Genomic DNA, 17,975 nt, shown 5'->3' on the forward strand with positions numbered 1-17,975 from the left:
CCCTCGTGAAACAAGTTTTATGATACAAAACCACAACAATTTTGATCAAAAACGCATAAAATCAATTTTAACAATTGACAAAAACATGACATATTGTTATAATTTCTGTATAAAACAACAATATGCAAAAACAAATCAAAAACAAGATGATAAAACCGTGTAAAACATGTCACGGTTTCAACAAGAACAAAACCCGAATCAGCCGTGTATACATGGCACGGAATTCGATGCAGAAAATCATCGTTTCAAAAACGTTTTATGAAAAACACATAGAAAATTTACGTGGCCTCGCTCTGATACCACTTGTGGGTATACATCCGTATAATACCCTTTAAATTTAGGACTATAACGTAAATTTAAACATGTGATTATTGTCATAAAACATAAATACAATAGAAACGATAAGGAACAAGAAATAACCTCGGGTCCTTTGATGCACGGCGTAAAGAACAGAAATCAAATGAGATTCCCTCCTAATTGTTACACCCAAGACCTTGTCCGAGATATGCTCTTGTGCTAGATGGTGTTCTCCGATTGCCTTGCAATATTGGGAGAACTGATGTGAGTTTTGTTGGATGAGAGATCCGAGTTCTAAGAGGCACAATTCCCAAAACCCTAGTTTTGTTTCAAATGAATCAGTTAGGTCAAGAGGAGAGAATTGCTCTCCTTTTGTTGAGCTCGGCCAAGCCGTGGGTTTGATTAGGGAGGGAGTGGGCTTGCCACTTCCTCCTTATTAAACTCGTGGTCCGACTCATCTCGCTAAATGTATTTGACGCGGTCTGATTATAAACTGTTATCGGTTATCGGAAATTAAGGCATCAGCTAATAACACGGGTTAGCTGAATTATTAATACGTGTCCGACAAAAACAGTATTGTATAATTTATTCAATATACATTAATTAAATATAAAACGCTTATATTTAATTTTACGAATTAACTGGTTAATTCGCCTTAGCTCATGATATTTAATCCGTATTAAATATAATATCTCAACATCACATATTTGACTAATTACTAGTCAAATAACTCGGACTAACTGGTTAGTCAATTTTGGCATCTACATGACAGTATTTTCATACCGTCACATCTCTCGAACGTATCCTATAGGTGTGACTTTTAGGGACCAGTTGATCACCGCCATCTGTATGACAATAACGTCAAACTTATCTAGCAAGCCAACCGTTATTGATAAACGTGGATCAACTGATAATAATACCAAAAGTATGCCCTTTGATCCTTTTAGAGGTTTATAAGTCCTTGCACTAACTGTTAAGGACACCAACCCCAACACTTAGCAGCCTCAGCTTCAGCAGCCTCAGCCTTAGCCTCAGGAGCCTCAGCTGCCTTCATCCTCTCGGCTTCCTGCTTGGCCGCCTTAGCCTTCTTAGCAAGGGTCGCCTTCTCCGCAGCCGCCTCTTTCTCTATCTTCACCCTCACCGCCTCCTTGGCCTTCTCCTCCACGGCTTTCTCCTTAGCTTCGAGCTTATCGTCAAACAGCTCGTCAAATTTGCCCCACGGAAAGGAACCATCAAGAGGAAAGAGCTCCCCAATCACTTCCCTGGCAGTTTCTTCGGCCAGATCCCGGTATTGGGCGCACATATCAGGAAGCATGGCGGTCTGGAGCATCTCAATGTCCTCCTCCTTTTGTCTAATGATGGCCTCCTTGCTCCGAATTACCTTCCCCGGATCTCAAACGGCCCCCGAATTCATTCTCTCTTTGGAGATAAAGGTCGGCGTGCCTCGAACAAGGTTACACTTCTCCAACGACTTAGCGGCTTCGGCCGCCGCGGCCTCGGCCTTGGCTCTCTCGAAGGACCTCCTTTTCGGCGTCCTCCCGAGTTTTCTCTCGCCCAAGAGCGCCTTCTCAAAGCATCTCCCTAAGCCTCTCGCTCATTGAGGAGGTCCGGCCGACACGGCCACCTGCTTAGTGGCATTACGCTCAAGAACAGATTGAGCCACGACTTTCTCCTGCTCTAAGATACGAGCACCGGTCAGCGCGTTCCACCTCGCCAGCTCCTTGATCAGCTTCGTGCCTTCCACTATAAGCTGGGAGACGGAAGCCTTCTGGGACGAGGAGTCAATGGTGACGCTTTGATCACCAGCCTGCACTTGCTGGGAAGCCTTCTGGGATGAAGAGACAATAGTGACGTTTTGATCACCAGCCTGCACGGGGCTCTTCTCCACTCGCCGCTCATTAAGAGCAACGGCCGACAACGACTGATCTGCACGAAATTTAATTAAAGCATCCATGTCAACATACATGGACATACCGAAGAGCCTGTCATCGGAAACGTCTAATAAACCGGTTAAATCTGGGCCACGGGATAGATATGTACCGTGCTTGGCCTTCTTGACCGGAGGACGCGTTTCCTTGCTGGCCGCAGTTTCAGCAGTAGTCGGAGCGGGCTCCTTCCTCTTACGGACAAGGGGAGATTCCTCCGCATCTGAGTCCCCCCCATCGGTAATATCAACGATCTCCACCGTCTCCCTCTTAGGGGGGGGGGGGATGGGAGGTGGAACCGGTGTCGACGCCGTCGCCGCCAAAGACTCTGTTTTCCACATCCGGCGCGCCATGTTGCTAACGACCTTCGCCTGGGCCTCCACCATGTTCAAGCCCTTTAGCTGTTGATCCATGAGATCATTCGGCGACGTTCTGCGATCACGGGTCAAAGCCTTAGGGTGCAAATCAGCAACGGTCCTATCCTTGTTCAGCCCCATTCTCCGGAGGATATCCTCAGACAGGTCCGGTCCAAAATGGTCTGCAAAGGAAACAAGGCAAGAGTTAAGAAGAAATAAATCGAAGTTCAAACAGAAACGCTAAGGCAGAGATGGGCCTCACACCGACCCCACTCACCCTGCGCTAGGGCCGGTATGAGGCCGACATGGCAGAGCGGCTCATCCTGAAGAATGATCTGCGTTGGGGGAATCCATCTCTTCGGCACCCACTCTTGTCCGCCTCAAAAAGCCTCATCGCCAGCTTCTCATCCGCCTTAAGAGGAACCTTGCTGGCGTCCATCTTAAGCTTCTCATCCGCCTTAAGAGTAAAAGTTCTTGCCATTATGAACATATAAATGAGATGATTAGTTTTCTGGAGTGGTTAATTGTGATGATGTTGCAAAGTTTGTATGATTATGTTTTCATCAGATTGTGGGAATTTTTGTACTTGTTTTGTGCAATTTCATATTGACATGTCTAATGGCAAGAACTTTTACTCTTATACCACTTGGTGATACATTCAGCCAGTAATTATTTCCTAACATTGCCAAACCCCAACATCCAGGAATAATCTACTCTAGAATTAATTCCCAGGGTAATCATCTCCCCATACAAATCTCTCTCTTAATTATTATGTGTGTACCCCTAAAGTTAAAATCCTAGTTTAAATCAAGTACCACACATCCAATCAGAAACTATAAAATCAACGGTCCGTTTTTCTTAAGACCATTGCTTTTGGTCTGAAATAAGACGGGTAACATGTCATCATTTTACAATAAAATGTTGTTATTTTCTGGTAACATGTTACCATTATTGTTCACATCATTTTCAGGGTAAAAAATGACACCTCCAGTCATAACATTTTGTGAATTAATTGGTTACATTTTCTTAAAAAATGGCAACATTTTATCCGTCTGACAAATAAGACCAAAAGTGTCCGTCTGAATCAAAAATTTGTGTAAAATCAATTCTTTCACTTGTTTAAGTGTAGATTTCTCAGAATTTCTTTTAGTACCACCATTATTTTTAATGGAACGTTAGAGTCGTCTTAACTTGTGTTAAACCAAAAATGTGCCATTCTTTTTTTTTTTTTTTTGACAAAGGTAATGTGCCATTCTTTACTTACTAAAGAAAGTTAGGTTCCTTTTGTCTTATAGCTTGCGCGAATATTTTACCTCCAGATTCGATCTCAAATCCTCCGATGTAGGTTATCCCATAGTACCGTCGAATACTACCTGAATCACAATCGGAGACGATAGCTACTTTCTACAGTAAGATAAATATTAACTGAATCACAAATCACAATACTCCTCCTCCTATATTCCTTCCTATTAACCGTCAAACTCTATCACCACACACACCTCCTCCATAAAATCCCCAATCCCAGATTCCCAAACCCTAATTCCCCAATTCTCACACACACTCTCCCTAATTCATTCAATCAATCAATTCAATCTCCGACATCCGGGGCGATGGCGTACCCCACATCACCATCGCCCACTTCCCTTCCACCGCCACTACCAGACGACTTCGACACAACATGGTACGGCAACATCCAATACTTAATCAACATCTCCGCCGTCGGCGCCATCTCTTGTCTCTTCATCTTCCTTTTAGTCAAACTCCGCAGCGACCACCGCCGTATCCCGGGTCCCACCGCCCTCGCCACCAAGCTCCTCGCCGTCTGGCACGCTGCCGCACGTGAGATCGCCCTCTTTTGCGGCGCTGACGCTGCTCAATTCCTTGTCATTGAGGGTGGTACTTTCGCCATCCTCTCCGCCGCCACCGCCATTGCTCTCCTCGTCCTTCTTCCGCTTAATCTCTACGCCGGGACTGCCGCGATGGATGATCAGTTCTCCAAGACGACAATTACTCATATTCCTAAGGGTTCGATTCTTTTGTGGGTTCATGTGTTTTTTGGGGCTGGGTTGGTGGGTTTGGTTCATAAGGGGATTTGTAAGGTTGAGGATTGGCTTAGGATTACGCGGTTTCGAGACGGTTTGACTGCTGCTAATTCTACTGCTGTGTTTACTGTTATGGTTCAGGGTGTGCCTAAGGTTTTGGCTAATGAACAGGGTCCCTTGGAGGAGTATTTTCAAGGGAAGTATCCTGGGAAGGTTTTTCGGGTTATTGTTCCGGTTGATTTGTGTCATTTAGATGATTTAGTTGAGGATTTGGTTAAGGTTAGGGATGATATTTCCAAACTGGTTGCGAAAATGGATGCTCAATTAGTGTATAATGATGATGATGACGACATTGGTGGTGATGATGAGGAAGGGAGAGATTTGTTGGAGGAAGGGAGGATAGGGCTGAGGAGTGGTAACAGGGTTCGGAGATGGTGGCGAAAGGCGGAGCGTCTGTGGGATGATGTGTGTGGGAGATTGGGTTGGACGGATGATAATAGATTGAGGAGATTACAGGAAGTGAGAGCCGAGCTTGAAGCTCAAGTGGCTGCGTATAAGGAGGGGAGAGGACCGGGGGCTGGGGTCGCTTTTGTCGTGTTTAAGGATGTGTTTACGGCTAATAGGGCAGTTAAGGATTTCGGGATGGAGAAGCGGATGCGTATCGGGAGGTTTTTCTCGATTACCGAATTGCAGCTTGAGAGGAACCAATGGAATGTTGAACGAGCGCCATTGGCATCTGATATTTACTGGAGTCACTTGGGTTCGTCTAAGCTTTCTTTGAAATTGAGACGGGTTTTTGTCAACACCCTTCTTTTGTTGATGCTTTTGTTCTTTAGTTCACCTTTAGCTGTGATATCTGCTTTGCAAAGGGCGGTTAGGATAATCAATGCTGAAGCCATGGATAATGCTCAGTCTTGGTTATCTTGGCTGCAAAGCTCGAGTTGGTTTGCCGCGATTTTTCTTCAGTTTTTGCCCAATGTGCTTGTGTTTGTGAGCATGTATATACTAATCCCTGCAGCGCTCTCGTATCTATCAAAGTTTGAGAGGCACATTACAGTTTCAGGAGAACAAAGGGCAGCACTCATCAAGATGGTTTGTTTTTTTCTTGTAAATTTGATAGTCTTAAGGGGATTGGTTGAGTCTTCTCTCGAGAATACGATCCTCAGCATGGGGCGGTGTTATTTGGACGGGGAAGATTGCAGACGGATAGAACAGTATATGAGCGCCTCGTTCCTGGCAAAGTCGTGCCTCTCATCTCTTGCGTTTCTCATCACCTGCACTTTTCTAGGCATTTCTTTTGATCTTCTGGCCCCTATTCCCTGGATTAAAAGGAACCTTCAGAAGTTCCGAAAGAATGACATGCTCCAGCTAGTGCCTGAAGAGACCGAGGAGTACCCTGTCGATAGTGACACGTTTGATAGTCTCCGAAGACCTCTGATCTCTGAAGATGCTTTCAATCCTGGAGCTACGAATGGTGGAAGGTTGAATGTGATTGATCTTCAGGGACATGATCTCTCTGTATACCCTGTTAGCAGAACTTCTCCTATTCCCAAGCAAAAGTTCGACTTTGCTCAGTATTATGCATTCAACCTCACAATTTTTGCCCTTACAATGATCTACTCCTCGTTTGCTCCGCTGGTTGTCCCAGTTGGGGCTATATACTTTGGTTATCGGTACATGGTTGATAAATACAACTTCTTATATGTGTACCGAGTTCGAGGATTTCCTGCTGGAAATGATGGAAAGCTGATGGATACTGTATTGTCGGTCATGCGCTTCTGTGTGGATCTATATCTCGTTTCAATGCTTATTTTCTTTTCAATCCATGGTGACTCGATGAAGCTACAGGCTATATTTACTCTAGGCGTATTTGTTATGTATAAGTTGCTGCCTTCTGGAAGTGATGGCTTGCAGCCAGCTAGCTTGCAAGGTATGCAGACTATTGATCAGGTCGTGGAAGGGCCGATTGACTACGAGGTGTTTTCACAACCTAAGTTTGAGTCGGATAGAATTTTATAGTTGATTCGAGGTTCAAAGTTTTGTATGATTTCACGTCTTCTCTTATTCTTGTACATAATTCTTTCTGCTTTCTCAAATGAACTTCTCAATTACTGTTGTGTATATAGGTTTATTATATACTTCTGCTGCTTATTCTTTGGAGCTAAAAAATTCATTGTTCCTTTCACTTTAAGATATATGTTCAGATTGGGAGCGTTTTTGGAGACGTTGAGTGGGATGAGTTGATGTCTTGGACTCTTGGTGACCTGTCTTTTGTTTCGAGTTCTTTAGTTTCTATTCTTCTGATTATTATTTGGATATCACTATACATCCGTCTAATAATATTTCAAAAATTCCCATTTGTCGTATCTTCTGCGGAGTAAAATATGGCTTTCCTAGTCTACAATGCCATGGTTTCCAAGTTTCTCTCTACTTCAATTGTACCCTTCTGAAATCCAACATGAGTCCCAACTCCCAGTCGACTGCCTCCTGTCAGCTTGGCATGCTTATCGACTCGGTGGTGATTGAATGCAATCATTCATGAATTTAATTACAATAACAGATAGAGTATTGCTTTTGTTTGTTTCGATTGATAATTGCAGGCCAAAAGCCCATACCCACTCGTAGATGGCTGGCAGAGATGCAGACATGCAGTCATCCATTCATGGTATTTCTTTATTTACTCCTTTTCATTTAAATTAAAAATGTAACTATTATTAAGTTGTAGGAGTTTGTGCATCAGAACAAAAAATTAAAATTTCCCCTGAAGACAAATGTTGGCGGTGTTGAAGCTTGATGTCAGTTCTTATTTTGCTTAAATTTGTGACACGCCATGCTTCTGTTTGCTCAAGTTTATTACTTCATTCCTGACTAGGCTAGTTTCAGACTCCCATCCCCTTGAAGAGCTTGGTGTGTGGGGGTTGGTATAAGCATCAGGCAATTCATAATTATTTCACATATTCTTCGGTTAATCTATCTAGCAGTTTGGTACTGAGTCATGAGCATGAATGCACAAATACTATCCTACAACCAGTTGTATAGTAGCATTGTACAACCGCCTCAAAGTTGTTGAGCTCTTGCACAAAGTTGTTGAGCTATTTTACAAGTTATTGAGCTATTTTACAAAGTTATTGAGCTTAATAATTATTCTGTTAAGTTCAATAACTTTGTATCATAACTCGATTATTTGTTAGTAGAGCTCGATAACTTTATAACAAAGCTCAATTACATTGAATAAGTTGTACATACAACCTGTTGTATAATACATTAGCTGGCATGAATGTGCGTTTCTTGAAGCGAACTACGACTCAAGGTGTAAACTGGAACAAAACATTCCACAGGCTTCATTTTACAGTATGCTTTCCCGTGTCAAATTTGGCCTTGTACGTTTATGTGCACTTGCTTACAGGTTCGTCTTTCTCTTTCACTTTCGCTTCTTCCTAAATAACTGTTATTGTTTGTGCAGCCCCGTTTTATTTTTATCATTAAAGGTGGTCAACCCTCAAATTACTTGTTTGTTAGCCGAGTTGGTCAATCATGTTTCATACTCCTTCCATCCCGTTTATATTGTTCGGTTTCAACTTTGTTGATAAATCAAATGATGATTTTGCCTATCATCTGCACCTGTCTCATTTAATGCTTTACAACATTGATAGCGTGAAACTAGGTTCTGATAAATCAAACATGACAAAATTTATTTGGAAAAACCAATGGTCAAAGTTTACATTGGCTACCAGGGGTGACCACCAAGTTAACAAATCATTCTTTTGCTGATAATAATGTGGTATAGAGTATTCAGTATGACGTTTGATAAGAAAGATACAGAGATGTCCAGTATTTTTCTCTCCTACACAAAATCAACTCAAACAAACCTCCATATAGTCTGGCCCACATGTGATTAGGAGGCTCAGTCCACTCCAATGGCGTATCGTGTCCGTTAGAAGATAAACAATTTACGGACACGTCATTTTGCAATGGTACATAACATGTTGGATATTGGGAATAATGTGGAAACTATTAGATGTGATTTACCATTTAGTATATGAAGAAGAGAGCTATATACAGTAAAGGAAAGAGGAAATAATCATACACTATTCTGACATCTCAAACTATCACCAGAGCAATTGCTTGTTACCTAATCTCTAAACCCCAACTAAAGAATAATTATCTTCTTCGTGGTGGTCCTTCTAACCGTATATAATCATACATAACCCCTTCAAAGGGACCAATGTGTCTACTTTGCTTGAGATATATGGTGTTGTTTCCAACAGTAAGCCATTCACTCGGAACGTCAATATTGTACAGCCTGTATAACCCATGAATGCCATGTCTTGCAATTGCATTATCTGTACCTATTAACATTGTACTAAAATGGGGTTCGCTCAACTCTGGATCGTTGAATCGCACCTAATAATTGCACCCAATGTCAAGTTTTCATTTAGAATTTTCACTAAAAAAATAAAGATAATTAGTGAAGTGCAAATTGAAGGAGCAGATAAAAGTTGAAAGTTCCTTACTTGCACTTCAGACCTCGAAGCAGATGCCAAGGCGATTCGCAATGTATAGTTTGTGGACAGTAATAGGTCGTTAAGGTGAAATATTATCTGCCATGTGGTGGGTTTGTAAGTATCATTGTCCACCTTCCTGCAATTTGAGGTCAGTGATTAAATTGTTAGCTCTTGTATGGATGCAGTAGGAGAGAAGGGAAGGAGAGCGGATGGAATGGAAAGGAAAGGAAGAGGGAATGGAGTATGGTCAGAATTTTGTTTGTAGGAGGTAAAACTAATCCCTCCATTTCCATCCAATCTAACTTACTATCCGAAGAAGGGATCCCTTCCAAATTCCTCCATTTTAAAAAGGGTAAAACTCCAGAACATTAACACACAGTTACTGTAATAAGAGCATCACCTGGTAACGTGAGCGAAAAACCAGTCTCTGTGATAGTCACTTACACCGACGGTGTATATAAGATCTTCGTCAGGATAAAGGTCAGCATACCTTTCCCAGAGACCATATTGTCTAAATCTGTTGATGAAGTACTTGAAAATTTAGAATCTATAATATTGATGATATAGCAGCAGCTTGCATTGGCAGGGAAAGAAAGAAGTACATACTTGTTCACATCATTGTCTGTGTAGAGTTTGTTGACAAACAACCTACTTGGCGCAGGTACATAGAATTCTAGAGCGGTGCGGTCAGGAAAACCTATTTGCCACAATGTTGGCCCATTTCTAAGAGGCTCATATACAAGATCACCCAAGTCGATTGCAGAGCCTAAGCATGGATTAAAGGAACTCAATTAGTAGTTGCTGTACAGGTATTCGAAATCTTAACTCATTTGCATTGATTCTACTGCTACTCTTAGGTTTATTTGATATCCTCCGGTAGGACGTGGTTAGCTCTAGCTCCTATCCGAGTGAGGTTTCACTTTTCAGCTTGAAATTTTAAAATCTCTCCCCAATACCATAAACTAATCACACACTATAAGACTGTCGTACCTAAAATTATATGAAAGAAGAGTTGAAACCTGGAGTGATTGTGATGTTTTCAACGTAGACGTAATCACCAATGACACCGGGAACCCAAGCAAACAAGTTATAAACACCTTCATGTATCCCTTTAATCACGAAACGTCCATTACGGTCTGCTTGACTCCAGAATTGATATCCCTGATAGCATTAAGACCAAGCTTAGTGCCACTGTTTTTAGACACATTTATATTATCCATCAACTATCAGGTAGCTTGCCTTAGTTTCAGTTTGCCAGGATCCTGCATCACCTGGTACTGCCAATCCAATTGAAGCAGAACTAGCAGACCTTAGTGTTTTCCACCGGTATCTAAAGAAAGGAAACTTTGAGCCATGAAAAACAAGATGGGTTAAGTAGTTAGTGAATCAAGTAGGTTGGTTATATACCTATCATGCACCAGTAGCCGGCCAAAAACAAATCCACGCTGAACGGACTTGGGGAAATTAACTGATGAAGGGAATTCATAAGGCCAGCTTCTAACTTCTTGTGCCATCTGAATCAGTTTCCGTGGTTAAGGGGATGTAATGTGAAGAGATTTTGAGAAGGGGAGTTATATTGCGTGTGTTATACCTGATGTTTAGCATCGTCCCAGAGGCTTTGAATATCCGTGTCCGCAGAAACTGAATTTAGGTAAACATAGTAGGGTCCAAACACCTTTTTCCATGGCTCGCCCTGTTGAAATTTCATGGTGACATCTGCACCGGCATAGTGAGCACTGTGGAACATCTGTTGGACAAGAATTCAAGTGTAAACAGCTATAGTGGAGTAACTACTGCTAGTAACTATAGTAAGTACTAGTTGGCATGGAAGTGACTGACAGCTAATGAGATTGGGCCAACATGGGATGTGAGATCTTGCTTGACAGGTCCAGCAGAACGGAACTCGTTGCTTGGTGTTATAACCCAGAATCCTATTTGTGGTTCGAACGATATCCATCCATGCACTCTATTGTCCTTATCCTCGCATGAGTACTGATATTTGTCATCTACCTGTGAGGGTGAGCATGAGTACAATTATGCCATTACTCGTACTTGGAGAGTCACGGGATTAGAATTAGAAAGTATAACGACCTACCTCTCCTCTGAGATCAGGATCAACTGGGTCGGTGAGGAGGACAGCCTCTTTATAAGCAAGAGGTAGACCAGACACCCGATCTTGTGGCATAGGCATCATCCTCTGCCTCTCATCCGAAATAGCCATGTAGTGAAACCTGGCCAATATTTTCAGAGAACGGACAAGTATTATCCTACACAGCTATCATTCTATCAAGGGTGCATAATTTTTACTGGAACTAATCATACCTGTCTTGATCAAGCTTATAAACAGTTCTGATTTGGTAGATATTTGATGCAGGATATCCTTGTTCGCGCTCTAACATTGCATAGGCGTAGAATCCAGAGGATCCACGAAGCATAATATACCTGATATCCCATCTTATCAGGCGGGCTGTATTTAGAACCAAAACCAAAGGAGTACATAATGGTGCTGGGATGCATTATACCTACGATCGACATTGACAGGAAGCCTCCAGTTTGTATCTGATGTATTCCATGCAGTTGAATCCCATTTGTTCGTGAACGAGACCTCCACTTGATCCTCATTTTGAACTATGACTTTGAAGACTGATCCTAGAATCCTGCACAGATATAATATCTAACTTCACCCAACCCCCTCTTCTCGAATTTTAAAACCGAGAGACATAAAGAAGAAGAACCATTTACATACCAGTCAGTCGAACCATTATGACCATCTGCGGTGTCCCAGACTACATCCCAGTACCTGAATAAAAAATCAAAGGAATTTAAGAATAAAGCAGCAGTGATGATGAAGACATGAAAGCTGTGTATGTGGATACCCTCTGTTTGATCCTGGATTACGAGTTTCGAGTAAATTGTCAACTCCAGCGTAACAAACACCGGTGAGATAGCCCTCTGGATTTGCAATTGTGAGTTGGAGAATTCCATTGTCTATCACCACCTGAAACTCAGAACATGCACTCTTTTATCATCTTAGTGTCAACCATTTCCCACACCTGATCACATGGTATTAAATGAAGCCCGAAAGATTGATGTGTGACATTTTTCTTGTAAAGGTTTTGATGATACCGTGTTTTTACTAAATTATGACTTGTAAGCAAGGGTAATTTAGCCTAAGATCGTCTTAAAACTACTCCAATATGAAAAGATGCGTCATAAATAAACGGGCTCAAATGAAATATCGACTTACTTCATTCTCCCTTACGTCTAAGTTGACGGCTTGCGCAGTTTTCCTGCATTTTCAATAAGCAGATATTATGAAATAATAGTCTTGGTATTATATTAGCTTTTGAATGTAATGTAATAATCAAATCCTTGATTACATACATGATTAGTACATGGTTAAGTCAAGTTTTAACATAAATAAAGTTGACAATCACACGAAGAATGTTTGTAGCCAAATAATGATCAAGTTGGTTTATACTTTATACTTTGACTAAACAACAAGTCAAAGTTAACAGCAGATTTTTTTGTCTTAGATTTATTGAGAATAAATTTGAGTGGGTAATTCAACAAGTTCCAGATGTGCGCAGCAGGAAGTCACATACTTTGACGGAATCACACCAACGTACACTATTGTAAATCAGACTGTTGACTTCATATTATTACCCTCCTGTTGACTACCTTCATTTAAATGCTTCTTAAATTACAAAAGAAAAATTAACGTAAATAACTGCTTAAAAGGAGGGGAGTACTACTTGACTATTACCGTACTCAATAAGTCTTGCGGTCTGAAATAAGACAGACTACTTTTTTTTTACAGAATGTAACTATTTAATGACAAAAAGTTATAACTAAAATTGTTACCTTTTACTCTGAAAATGATGGTAACATTTTATTAGAAAATGAAAATATTTTATCGTAAAATGCCTACATTTGGTCCCATTTGGTCCGTCTTATTTCATATGGGAAATAAACCATCTGAAATAAGAATTTGGGTAGAGCATTAGTTGCCATATGAAAAAGATGATATGAAACCTCTTCTCCGTCATAACTCCTAGGATTATATAACAAGACCATGTCATATGAAAAAAGGGTTTAATTTCTCTTTAAAGCCGAATATGTCATAGGAGTATTTTTTTTTTTTTTTTTTTTTTTTTAAAACACTTCCTTCCCATGCGGTAACCTCAAGATTTGGATTTGCATGCTCTTATTTCGTTTTTTTGTTTTTTGGTCATAGGACTGTTAAATTAATGAACACATCCTATGTTTAGCATCTCACTGTTTAAGATAAAAGAGTACCAATAAAACTAATAAAATGATCACAACTAATAAAATGGATTACTAACAAAAGCGAGTAAGTTAACGACAAATAATTACGATTATTATGAAAATGGGAACATTTTTGAAGTGTTGTAAAAGGGGCACTTAATAAAGATTATTGTTGTCAATAAAAGAGTTAACAAAAACACATACCAACCTTACTATAAATTATTGCAAAATTACACAGTGCGCATCAAAAGTAGTGGACTACTGGACTAAGGCTCCGTTTGGCACGACATTTCAGGTAGCTTATTTGACCAAAATTTCAGCTACCTGATTTTTTTTACACGTGTTTGGCAAGTAGCTTATTTGGTCAAATAAGCTACCTGAAATAAAATGCTACCTAAAGTAGCATTTGGGATTTCAAGTACCTGAAATAAACTATTTTCCATTTATTGCCCCTACAATTTATAATATTAAATAATTATCATATCCTTTTACGTAATTTCACCAAAAATCAGCTACATTTTCAGCTAGTTTGCCAAACATTTTTTTATAATCAGTTACCTTATCAGCTCCTACTTTTCAGCTAACTTATCAGTTACCTTTTCAGGTTTCAGTTAGCTTTTCAGGTTTCAGGTAGCTTATCAGGTTTCAGGTAACTTTTCAGCTAGTTTTACCAAACAGAGCCTAAAAGTAGGATTAATGAACAAAAATGTTAAATAAAACTGAAAACATTGTATCAAATTTTCATTGAAATTGTTTAGCGGTATACTTGCTTATATAAAATTTCTTATGTTTCTCGTTGATCAATTTTGTTGAATTTTCACTTTTTATTTTTGCTTGTTGAATTCTTGAAGATTTATATACGAAATTATAACGGTTGCATGAAAGGGGCAAAGATCAGGTAATTATTGATATATTTTTGTTTTAGTTGGGATTTTACTTCTAATTCGAGAAATAGTATATTACAGTTTTACCCCTTACAAGTTTGGCGCAAAATCGAAAATTAAGTTTTGTTTTATTTATATTAGGGTGGCTCCGAAATTCAGTGCCACCCGGTAACGCCCTATCGCCATCCAAAAAAGTTTGTATTTACTTTGGTTAGCACAATTATTTGTCTTATATACTAACTAGTTTTATACCCGTACAAAAAATGTACGGATCGTAATAGCAGGCGCTGTCATTAGATACATGAGCATATAATTGAGCATGATTAAGTGTTCAATACCGTGACAATATAAATTGTCAAATTTCGAGATTCGAATATTTGATAAATATTAGATTTGAACATCAGATAATATACAGCCGTATTTTATTAGAATTATATTTTAGGTATTTTACATGTTAGACCCGTTGAATCAATGTAAATTGCAAAATTTTATGTAAATTGTGACATTTTAACTTACGTTTTAACATAAGTAGTTAAAATAAGAATATGAGATAGAAATAGGAGGATTTGGGTCGAGGAGATGTTGAAACTCAACAACCAATGAAAACTCTTTAAAAAACTCAGTTTTTATACTATGTAGATTTTAACTGTTCGAAATTATTGATTAATATTAACTAATTTGGATTTTGTTTGATTATTTATGAACTAAATAAAACATAAATATAATAAATACTTTGCCTCCTGATTTTTTCTCTTTTATAAGTTTGATAAATAATTGTAAATTGAAGGAGTATTATATATAAACTAAAGAACATAAAACTATGTATTTTGCGTGGAAGTATTACTCCTACTCTATCATATTAAACTTGCTGGTTGAATTTTTGACGTCAAATTTCTGTCTATAAATATGAAAAGTAAATAAAAATATACATAATACTAAAACATTTAAATTATGTAAAAATCATCGACAAAAATAATTTTCTGTTAAGTAAATAAAAAATATTACTCTATAGTAATAGAAAAATTCTTGTGTCCTCCGGGAGGACCCTACTCCTTACACTTAAAAATATAGTAATATACGGAGTATTATAAAGAAAAAGTAATGGTTAATGCGATGACTTTAAAACTGCTTAAAATATTTCTATTTTGATCAAGTATTTAATTTTTGTAGATATATTAAACATTCAATCATGGACTATCATATGATCGATCGATCATATTTATTCTTTATTCTTGAACCGTCTATACGAAATTGGCATGAAAACGCGAAAGCTACCTTGAACTTGCAAGTTGCAACATTACACTACCGTATGTAAGTCCCTCATCAAAGGCACTGATTATGCTAAAATTCCATGCATATGCCCTAAAGTCTGACATATATAATGCTGGATCATTACAATATTCTTTTTCTCATTTTTAGGTTGTTCAACTCCTTAAGAAAATAATGGTCACTCATAATAGATTACCTTTGTTTCTTTTGTAATTGAGATAACCCAATAGGAGGGAGTAGTTCATTTACAAATTTTAAATATTAATTTAACTAAATATGAAAAAAAGATTACGTAAATTTGTACACAATTAATGTCAAAATGATTTGAAAACCCGTTACAAATAATAGAAAAAAAAAAAAATGAGACGGAAGAAGAAACTATCAGTCATGTAAATCAACTTTCAAGAGCCAACACTATCCCACCTATATTGTTTTCATTATATTCTTAGTAAAAAATAAGTAATGTCCCTTCATTTCATTAAGTGCCGCTATTTCATTTTCTTAAAATCATTGAGATAAAAAAAAAAAAAGGAAAAAAAAACTTACAATATGAATGACAGAATGGGAGCTAGGTTGAAGTTATATGCATGCATGCATGCAACATAGGGTATCATTTATTGATGTTATCATATTGGTCTCAAATGTCACCATCTTACTAAGTTAAAACCAATTAAAATTAAGCGCATTAGGGATGAAACAAGCAAAAGAAACAAAAGAATGAAAACAAAAAATATTTGCAATGGTTAGAATGAAACAGAAGGAGGGTAAATAGGTCAATAAAGCGATTTGGCAATTGGCGTGCTTTCACTTTGTTTCCATACAAAGTAGAGATATGATTTAATTACCATATTCTTCGTCCAAAAGTTATGCCAACTTACTATGTCACTAACCTAATATTCATACTGTGCCACAAGTTTTATTTAATTTCGTGCATCACCCATTTTAAGGTTATTAATCATTTACAAATTTACGACTTTATAATGTCGCAAACCATATTAACTTAATCAGACATTTTTTCAAGTGTATTGAATTCTACTCGTAATATTGTCTTCATATATGTCATTTTGTGAGTGTACTTACGTCTAGTAATTTGTGTTACCCGGGCACTCTCACACGGACGTTGTATCTAACACGGATCGAGTGTTGGATACGGGTATTTTGTGCAAATTTTTTAATTTCTTGGTTTAAAATGAAGTGTCCAAGTGTCGTGTCAGTGTCAGACACACGACACGTCAACTAAGTAAAGTATCGGAGTAACATATATAGTTAGTAATAGGAAGTGATTTGTTAAACTTGAGTAATCTGGATACAACATACAAGTATACAATCATAACATTTGTGTCACTACTCACTACAACGGTCTATGCACAATATATGACACAATCTCACCCACTCTACTTTACTCTTCTCTCTCTTTCTTTGTCACTTTCTCTCCTCTTCCCGTGAACTCCGCATTCATCCCAAAACAAAAAAAAAAAAAACGAAAAAGTAAAGTAAATAAAGACAATATTAACATACAATTACATTATACTTCATTTCACATGTTACTCTGTCTCGGTCATTTCTCTACATTTTCGTTACTAAATAGTTTCAATTTTTTTATTTACGTGTCCATTTTATATGTTTCACTTATTTGTTTACTTTTAGTAATTAATTGATTGGAATGGAGTTAAACAGTGACATCGTTTAATTATAGACGTATCGACTTGCAAGTTAAAAGGAAAAAGGAGTACTTACAAGTTAATAGGAGAAGAAGAAGCAAGCAAAGATAAGTGAAGATGCAATGTGATGATGATGACGACAACGAAAAGTTGTCGAATAAATTGGTGAAATTCCAGCTTCATCTTCACAAATTTGAATTCATATACTTGATGCCATGCTAAGACTTAAGATCAGATAAACACTAGCAATAATAATGCACTATAAATATATTTAGGAAGTTGATGAAGTATCCAAGCTTAATAATATATAGCTTAGTTATTATTTTGTTCTGTTAAATAGTATATATAAATAGTATTATGTCTAATTAATTTGATTAATTGGTGTGTAATGTAATTGTATGATGATATTTATAGGACTAAGGTTGAGAAAAATGGAGAGAAAGAGAGACAATGGTTTGAAACAGAGGATAACAGGTTATGTACGTTTGAGACGACAATGTGCTTTTGTGTTCCAAACTTGCACTTTCTTCTTATATTGTTGCCAACTTCTTTTGGAATTTTTTTTATTTGGAATTTTTGGGCGTATATTTCATTAGTTTTTTAGACTTTATTGGCCGCTATTCTTTGCTTTATTCGTATATTTCATTATTTTGTTAGACTTTATTTAGGACAGTCGCAAGATTTGATAAAATTGACCTGATTCGGATGCCCTTGTCTACATGACTGCACCTAAGTAGATGATTCGAGCCCATCTGATACAACCTGAA

The 17,975-nt window shown here is 38.3% G+C and overlaps 2 protein-coding genes across 3 annotated transcripts; one reads left to right on the forward strand and one right to left on the reverse strand.

The window, feature by feature from the left end:
* Positions 1-3,848: 3,848 nt before the first annotated feature.
* On the forward strand, positions 3,849-6,886 carry LOC141643277 (CSC1-like protein At4g35870). The gene has a single exon (XM_074452358.1). The coding sequence runs from the start codon at positions 4,189-4,191 to the stop codon at positions 6,637-6,639; it is 2,451 nt and encodes an 816-aa protein (XP_074308459.1). The 5' UTR covers positions 3,849-4,188; the 3' UTR covers positions 6,640-6,886.
* A 1,147-nt stretch (positions 6,887-8,033) lies between these two features.
* LOC141643278 (putative rhamnogalacturonate lyase B) lies at positions 8,034-17,704 on the reverse strand. Of its 2 annotated transcripts, none has more exons than XM_074452360.1 (16): positions 17,285-17,704; positions 12,373-12,415; positions 12,002-12,123; positions 11,872-11,925; positions 11,648-11,782; positions 11,448-11,567; positions 11,221-11,356; positions 10,965-11,135; positions 10,717-10,872; positions 10,533-10,639; positions 10,365-10,455; positions 10,145-10,286; positions 9,732-9,891; positions 9,526-9,642; positions 9,135-9,261; positions 8,034-9,024 (listed from the first exon to the last, which is right to left on the reverse strand). In XM_074452360.1, the coding sequence occupies exons 1-16, from the start codon at positions 17,389-17,391 to the stop codon at positions 8,782-8,784; spliced, it is 2,031 nt and encodes a 676-aa protein (XP_074308461.1). In that variant the 5' UTR covers positions 17,392-17,704; the 3' UTR covers positions 8,034-8,781. The 2 variants fall into 2 exon arrangements, with proteins under 2 accessions (XP_074308461.1, XP_074308460.1); XM_074452359.1 differs by having other exon boundaries at positions 10,965-11,131; positions 11,217-11,356.
* Between the last annotated feature and the right edge of the window lie 271 nt (positions 17,705-17,975).

This window comes from Silene latifolia, chromosome 2 (genome assembly GCF_048544455.1).
Source record: "Silene latifolia isolate original U9 population chromosome 2, ASM4854445v1, whole genome shotgun sequence".
Lineage (NCBI taxonomy): Eukaryota > Viridiplantae > Streptophyta > Magnoliopsida > Caryophyllales > Caryophyllaceae > Silene > Silene latifolia.

Coding starts and splice junctions, on each gene's coding strand:
- LOC141643277 (XM_074452358.1), top strand. CDS start 4,189: ATGGCGTACCCCACATCACCATCGCCCACTTCCCTTCCACCGCCACTA.
- LOC141643278 (XM_074452360.1), bottom strand. CDS start 17,391: ATGAAGCTGGAATTTCACCAATTTATTCGACAACTTTTCGTTGTCGTC. Junction 11,783..11,871: donor CATAATGGTTCGACTGACTG/GTATGTAAATGG, acceptor ATATCTGTGCAG/GATTCTAGGATCAGTCTTCA. Junction 11,357..11,447: donor TATAAGCTTGATCAAGACAG/GTATGATTAGTT, acceptor AATATTGGCCAG/GTTTCACTACATGGCTATTT.